This window comes from Acanthisitta chloris, unplaced genomic scaffold, assembly GCF_000695815.1.
Source record: "Acanthisitta chloris isolate BGI_N310 unplaced genomic scaffold, ASM69581v1 scaffold18350, whole genome shotgun sequence".
Lineage (NCBI taxonomy): Eukaryota > Metazoa > Chordata > Aves > Passeriformes > Acanthisittidae > Acanthisitta > Acanthisitta chloris.
This window is the reverse complement of record NW_008651296.1, coordinates 22,127-30,346: the sequence shown is the minus strand read 5'-3', so window position 1 is coordinate 30,346 and position 8,220 is coordinate 22,127. Positions and strand designations below refer to the sequence as shown.

The window sequence follows — 8,220 nt, the reverse complement described above, 5'->3', positions numbered from 1 at the left end:
TTAGGCAAAATGTACTACATGGTCTTCTAATAAGACTCACACACAGCACCTGAGCACTAGCAGACTGAACTGTCTTTACACAAGTCATTTTACACACAGTATTTCCCAGTCTTTGCAGATGGGATTTGCAATATTAAAATCCTAAACCACCTTTGAGAATGTCATTTGCTCACTCTGCACTTCAGTACTTTTAATCCTAACACAATGAGCCATATTAACTGTCACATAGACCATAAGATCTAGATAGCCAAAGGTCTGACACTATTGGTAAAACTACAGCAGTGTGTCCTGCATCTCATTCTCACTTTCCTCCCTTTCTGTGGGACCTGCTGATGCAGGACTCCTGGATTCAGTCCCAAACCATAGCACCCTCTGGGAGACATTAGGCCTTCTAATTCATGGGTCACCACTTTATCTTCCAGCTCCTTTCTTACCTTTCCTAGTCCTACTACTAAGCCTTCAATAGGAATTAACCTTTGTTATCTCTGCTTTAGCTGACTGATGCATCACCTGACCAGCATTCACATTTTTGATAACTGAAAAAATTAGGCAAAACATATAAGAGAATTAAACAGTAAGTGTAAGTGCTGTCCCAAAGCTTCAAAATAAACTTGCATTCTGTATTCATTTTGCTGAGATAGGCATTTATTCCCCATGGAACTGCCACTGGAGAACAGGCCATGGCTGCCATGAAGAACATGTCCTCTTCAGTGACAGCTGATTGCCTGCTGCAGAAAGTGATTGCATGGATCCATATCCATCCCAATAAGTTTGAGGGTCCTATTTTAACCTAAGTCATGGAACAGAATGGTGGCTGAACTGTTTAAATTCAGAATAGAACCTTCATCTGTGTTCATTTCTACTGAGGGAAGCCAATACAACAGACATATGGCAACCACTTCATTGGATCTCAGAAGAAATTCAGTAACACTTTTTAATAAGCAGCTAAGGAAAAATTACCACATCCTTAGGTGTTACAAGAAACCTTTTGGTGCTGCTGGCTGAAAGAGTTAGATGACCCGAGTGCTTCATAGTCCCAACCTTCATCTGTGTTCATTTCTACTGAGGGAAGCCAATACAACAGACATATGGCAACCACTTCATTGGATCTCAGAAGAAATTCAGTAACACTTTTTAATAAGCAGCTAAGGAAAAATTACCACATCCTTAGGTGTTACAAGAAACCTTTTGGTGCTGCTGGCTGAAAGAGTTAGATGACCCGAGTGCTTCATAGTCCCAGGTCAACAAAAGCAGGTCAGTTAATTGATGCCACTGCATCAGGTCCACAGTTTTGCCAGTAACAGCAGAAAGTAAGAGTAATGAAGGACTTTGGGGAAGGAGCACTATCTGAAAGGAGATGAGGGCACCTTTTTATTTCTGCACTTCAGGCACAGATCTCTGAAGCAGATCGGCTATGCCTTTGAAATCAGAAGAATGCATTCATTTGATTTTGAGATATAGCTCAATCTGCATTTTCACTCTTACCTGGCCTCTTCGAGTCTCACAATTGTGAAGATAACTCAAGTGATAAATTTTCAAGTTCAAGGATGCAAAATTCAGGTACTTCAGAAAAAGCTGAAAAGGCAAATTATGAGATCAAGTTGAATGCAGTAGCAACCTCATGTATACTTGTCATATTATACTGTATTTCATAACACCCCTTTAGCAGCATCATGGCAATTTCCCTGGATAAATGCTTTGCTTTGCACTGGCATGAGATGAGGCTTATCCCACTGTAACTTTCCTGAAAGATTTATGAGATAAGCATCCTCATTGTAAGCCTCTGAGGCTTAGAGGCTGACTCCCCTTTAGGGAACCTCACACCAGTGGAGCTTCACTAAAGGAGATATCCCTAGAGTAAAAGAATCTGTGTGACACAACAAAAGTAACAACTCTTTGATAGAAACACAGCTACTGATCACTTACTGTTTCATCAGAGCTGGTGAAGTATGGTCCATTGAGCTTGTTAATGGCCACAATGACAGCAACCAAATCTTTGCCATTCAAGATGGGTGTAGCAAGAATGTTCTTTGTAGTGTAGTCGGTGAGCTCATCAACAAATGAACTGAACTGGGCACACTGTTTAATCGAGAATTTGCAAATTAAGCAGTTAAAACAATGTCTGTAGTCTTAAAACCAAGTTAAAGTACATCCTCTCAAACTAAGTTGCTTAAAGGAAATTTTGTTTAAAAATTACTGAGAATGAGAAATTAATTAGCAGAAAATTGGACAATGCACAGGTGATAAAGCTAGTATTGAGAGAAGAAGCTGTGACTTCTGGCTGCAACATGTGCACCTTTAACTTTTTGTGGATATCTTGCAAATCATAAGCTTTAACATGTCAAACTGTCAGAAGGAGGGTCTCCATTGGTCATTCTCAGGTTCTTGATAATCACGGTACCTCCTCCATCCCATCCTCTGACTTCTTATTAGCACTGTGAAGTGGGTACAGCCAGATACCATGTAGTACTGCATAGTCACAGTGTATAAACCAGTAAAGTCACTGGGAAGTTCACTCATCCTCGTATTTCTTCTTCTTTTGCCTGGACCCTGAAGCTGTTGTTGACTTGCAGCATCCATGAAGCTATCCCTTGTTTCTCTTGAAAATGTTCTCCCAGACATTCCCTCACACATTGATGGCCCTTTGTGCATGGGATGGTAGATGGTAGGGAAGGTATCCCAATAGAGAACGCAGTTGGCACCAGTAGTGTGTGTTTCTCGGCACTTTCCCCCTGCCCCTGACAATGTCAGCCCCTGCTGCCCCATGAGCATTTTGGCAGTGCTTGCAGACAACGCTGCTATAAACTGGGCTGTCTAGGGGGTCACCACTGCCATTCAAACCACTGGTAGAGTGCTAGGTCATGCTGTAGGGGCAGCACAAAAAGAAATTGTTCAGTTGTTCCTTATATGAATATTACTTTTCGCCTGATCCCAAAAGAAAACAGAGCAGAGAAAGGATAGTGTGGAGAAGGCAGATAGCCCATCACTTCACCTGCAGAGGGTCTTATTGACACCATCATCACCTGTCAATAAGGAGTGCAAAGATCATCTTTCTGACCCAAGATCTTCTCCCTGCACAGCTGAATAACTTGTCAGTTCTTGTCAGTCCAGAAATTAACTTGTCAGTCCTTCTATTTGGGCTAGCAAAAGCCCTACAACTCTGATCATATTCAGAAAGTTGCACCAGAAAGTAAAAGCCCTCTCTAGTGCACCTTCTCCCCATACCTTCCCCACTGCTGGCCTCTACTGCCAAATGGAGTAGATCAAACATTTAATTTCTGGGCTCTTTCAAAGGAATTTCTTCTGGCAGTGCCCAAATGCACTGGAGTTGGAGAGCAGCACTTGGCTCACAGCACTGAAATCCTCCTGCATATTTTGAGAAACATCTGAAACCAAGTAGCTTTAAAAAGTTTGTCACATTCTCATGCTTCCTCAATACCAGCAACCCCCACCCCAAAAAAATGGTTGCAAAACTGAATCAGTGTCTTAGTATGTTCTGTGGAAAACAAGGACAGCTTCTCTAAACGGTTTGGATATGCTTGTACTGAGCAACAAATAAATGGATAAACAGATGGTGTCCTTGTAACGAGCAAACAATAGATGGAATAATCCCAAAAGCCATATTTGGGTCACATGGATTTTAAGTTTATACCTATGATTAGAACAAGCAGATTGTTATTGCTGCCATTCAGGTTTACAGGAATCCAGAAGTATGGGCAGTAAATATTGTCAGGAAGGCACAAAAAGAAAGCATTCAAATTCCTCAGCTCCCTCCTGATGTTGCAGTTTGTAGTGTTTGCAGAAAGGGGTTTGTTTTGGTGAAAGTTTGTCTCTTGCTGCTTCCAATGAACACCAACTTTACACAGGTTGCAGTTAACACACCTGCTCTGAGATCCACTCCCTCTGGTTCATAAAAGCATGTCTAAATGCCCTTCTCTGTAGCTTCATTAGACAGCATTTTTAAATGTTGCTCTTTCGTGTGTGTTGGAAAATCTTTTCTGGACTTACTGTAAAGGATTTCTCTCTCTTTGCCACTTATGGAATATAAATTTGTGTGGAAAAATTCCATGTGTGTTCAGTGTAGATCTGATTTCCTCACTCTCCTCTGGTGGACCAGATGTGATTTTAAAATATTTTTTTTTTAATCAAACAAGCAAGATGTGATGGTGCGCTTGTCTGCAAGCGGTAAGACCTAGCGTAATTAATGTGCTTAGCTTCACCTCACTCTGTAAATAAAATTGGAAGCACCTCGCAGACTTGCTACTGGTGCTTTTGCTTCCACTACACAGCTATTACACTACAAGAGCTTTTGACCAACTACCGAAATGTGCTGCTACCTCTTGACCCCTTTGTACTAGTAAGCATGTGAGCCTCTCTCCTATCACATGAATGAATAAATGGCAAACATACCTCATTGACATCCTTGACGTTCATGGTTTTCTTGGTCTGTGCAACATAGCCCACAATGCCTATGTCCAAAGGATAGACAATCTCACAGTCTGGGGAGACCAGGCATTCCTCCAGAGTACTTGCATCTTGGATGTTGAAAAGCCTTGTTGCCAGTTCAGGTGTACCATTTCTCTGTCTGTACATGAACAGACTACAGCGGTCAGCATGAATAAGGGACCTGATTCTTCTCAAGGTCTTGAAAACAACTTTCTCCATGTTGATGCTTTCTTGCATGTCCTGGATTAACTCAAAAAGTATTTCACTCTCATTGGTATCCCAGGACTCTGTTCTTAGTTTCTTCTCAAAATACTGCTTGGCAAAAGCAGGATTGCTGTCAAGAAACTTCTCCACGTCATCTTCACTAATGCTCATTGTGAATGCCCTGGATCCTGTGGTAGCTAGTATTCCAAAGGTGTGGTCTGTGCAAGCACCACTCTAATTTCTCATGTAGTTCCTAAGTTTTGTTATACAAGATGCTGCTTCTAGAATGACCAAGACTGCAAAGAGAGCTTGTCATCAGGAAGATGTATTCCTTTATAGTCCCAAAGGTGAATCTGCAGGAGGACAGATCTTCTCAACCAAAGAGATTAGATGACCTCTACAAGAGCTTTAGGTCAACTTTCTTCGTAATCTAACTGCAAACAAAAACTGAGTACTTGCAATATCTGAAAACACTCCTTTCTATTATCAAGCAGAACTCTTACTGAAACAATTATATTGAGGCAGCAACAGGGAAGAACTGCATCTCCTAACATTGAAATAAGCTCTTTAAAGTCTAATTAAATATATACTGCTTGGACCTAATCCTTGGCTAACAAGGTGAGCATCTTATTATTTCTGCTCTCCCAGCTTCCAGCAGTAGTAGAAAGCACATCCTTCACAGAAGAGCACAATGAGCAGAACACAAATAGTGAGGTAATGCTGCTCTTTCAGAACTCTGTACTATTGCATGACTCTTTGGCTGCTCCTGTAAGGTTTGTTCTCTAACAGGCACATCAATCCTGAATGATTTAGTACAGGATTTGAACTAGATTTGCAAGGTGTATGGCCTTTTCCTCTTGCTAGTAAAAATGAGGAAGGGAAAATATGCATCTTAGTGGCATCCCTTTAGGAAGGATTCTGGAGAATTTCTGGCTGGGGATGCTGGATTGAAAGATTCTCAGGAAACACAGGAAGCCCTTGCAGATGAAACAAGCAAACACCAAAAAAGCCCAGCCAAACAAAAACGAAGCAAACCAGGAAGGTAGAAAAATTTCTCTCAACATGACCAGCGGAGAAAGGGTGTAAAATATGGCTGTGAGGAACAGTAGTTGTTTCACATCAATGAAGCCACCATGCTGTGCATTCCTTTTGCCTCCCAGTGTGATGCTGGGAGGCAAAATGCCACAGAGGTCAATACACTTCAGAGGAATTAAGCAATGCACAAGAGTTTTCATTACTGGGGAACAAGATCAAGTCCCATCCACCACATTGCTGGAAAAGGGCTCAGCTACTCAGGGACAAGGGTCCTGGCTGCCCAGCTCTGTGAGCATTGCCACTACTTCCAGGAGTGGTGAAAACCAGCCCAAATGTAAATGTGGGTGCCTGGAAGGAGGGTGGCTTATTCTGTCAACTCTCATAGTCAGGATAATAAAACAGAATTATTGCTCAAGAAGATTTGGAGGACGTGATGTGTGCCAGGGCAGCATACACTACCTCCAACAACCATGTTCTAATAGAGGGACAAGGACCTACTCAGGGCATGGTGGGGGTCTGTTCCAGAATGGGGGTAGATAAATGGGTGTGGATTGTGCCTTTTTGTGAGCCACAAGCAGGACTGTCCCAAGCACAGGACTTACTGACAATGAGAATTTTATCTTTCAAACATCTGTAGGATGACAGCACTTCAAGTTGCAGCCTGTTCAGCAAGGTTTTGCATGCCACAACAGTTTTCTGGATACAAAGGGTGGCAGGAAGTGCAAGAGGGAATTTTCTTTAGACTGGAGGCAAGAGAAAGAACTAGTGAAGAAATGAAGGTAGGAGACAGTTTAGGTGAGCGAGACCATGAAATCTAAGTTTGAAACTGAATAAAATACAGGCAATTTTGTAAATCATGTATTCTTGTTAAGCAAGGAAAACCAGACAGAAAGTGTGTAAAATATGGTGAAATCATTGAAGATGAGTATAAAAAATGGAAAAGCAGAAAGTTCAAGATCAAATATGGGATTAAATTAAGAACGTGAAGGGCAATGAACATTTTCTGTTATCATATTGGGAAGAGTATGAATATCAAGGAAAATATTGAAGATCTAGAGTTCTTAGAGGGTTGTGTGAAGTAGCTTCTAAACTGTTAATGATTTCTTCTGACAATCAATGGAGGATCTTCTGGGGCTCTGAAATGCTGGGAAAATGTAAGTCTAATGATTCAGCAAAACAGGAAAAAGGAAGAACTGGAGAATTCCACAACAGACCATTTTAAATCTAGCTGCTAAGAAAATGCAGGAACAAACAAGTTTCTGTAAATAGCTGCAGGAGATAAGCAACAGCTGGTGTGACTTTATCAAGAGCAAACTGTATCACAGCATAATTTTCTTCACGCCAGAGTAAGATGTCTGTGGAGAGAAGGAAAGTAACAACTGCCACAACTCTTGACTGATGAGGAAATGACACACAAGATACTCTGTCTCTGAAAGTGAGGGCTCTGATGAAATAGTTAAAAGGTGGCAGCACATCTATGTCAAAGACGAAGAGTTGTTGCTAGTAGCTCACTAGTGAAATGTGGAACTTCTTGAGTAGGTCTCTATGTGGAGGCTGTCACATATGTAGAGCTTCCACTGACGGGTGGAAAAACACTAAGCCAGTGAGTGAGCTGCAGTCAGATGTCTGTAAATGTGTTTGCTCACCATCTTAAAACGAAGTTGCAGACAGGTGTGTTCAGGACTAGAGGACTAGAACTCACCAAGGGTGCATGAAAAGTCCTACTTATGTGAAGAAGTGTCACCTGGTGAGTTCATAGGGATGAGTCACTACCTGGGCTTAAAACAGGCTGCACATGTGTCAGGACTACTAGGCAGAGGGAGGTGCGTATTCATTAGGATGAACCTTCTGTTGCATAACAGATTATGCCAAGTTGTACTGAACAGATGCCTCATCTGGAATACAAGAGAAAATGTGACCTCTGAGGCAAGACTGAGGTTTGTCATGTCCCTTTTTGAGTCATCTCTTTCCTAAACAAAACAATTACCAATTGTATAAAAGGCTAAGAAAAAGAGACAGTCTGTTCCCTGTAGTTGTGAAAGACAGTAAGTTTTAAACCTGCACAGAAAAGTCTTCCAAAACAGTGGAAGACTCACCTAATCTTAGATAACCCTAGAAACAGAGATGACATCTTTTTTCCCAGTGAACATTTCTAATCAGAAGAGACACACCTGTAATGACATTAGCCTGATGGAACTGATATGAGCAAGTTCTTAGAGATAGAGGGAAACCCATTTTTCTTTGCGTTCAGCCTCCCATAGTATCTGGCCTCTCAAGCCATATATTAGGAAACAATTGCTTGGCCAACAGTAAAAAAAATTATTTGCAGTGGTGTAAACCTCCCATATGGGAGCAGTTTTATTTATGATTAATGCATAATGAAAGCTGGAGGCAACCTTCTGCCTTCTAGTGCTTCCACTCCAGTATTAACCTGAGCCCTTCCAGTACACTGTAAAATTCAGAGCCTTGTTTCATCCCACAGTGATAGAGAGGGAAAAAGATGAAGTAAAACCAATTAAGAAACTTTTCAGCAGC

General features: G+C 41.5%; 1 protein-coding gene across 1 annotated transcript in view; it reads right to left on the bottom strand.

Annotated features, from left to right (window-relative positions):
• Window positions 1-4,966, bottom strand: part of PDE6B (phosphodiesterase 6B, cGMP-specific, rod, beta) — a 21,893-nt gene extending 16,927 nt beyond the window's left edge. The window contains exons 1-3 of the mRNA XM_009072728.1: window positions 4,411-4,966; window positions 1,927-2,079; window positions 1,486-1,575 (exon numbers count right to left, since the gene is read on the bottom strand). Of these exons, the coding sequence (XP_009070976.1) occupies window positions 1,486-1,575; window positions 1,927-2,079; window positions 4,411-4,821 (654 nt within the window). The 5' untranslated portion in view covers window positions 4,822-4,966. The remainder of the gene's footprint in view (window positions 1-1,485; window positions 1,576-1,926; window positions 2,080-4,410) is intronic.
• Window positions 4,967-8,220: the final 3,254 nt, after the last annotated feature.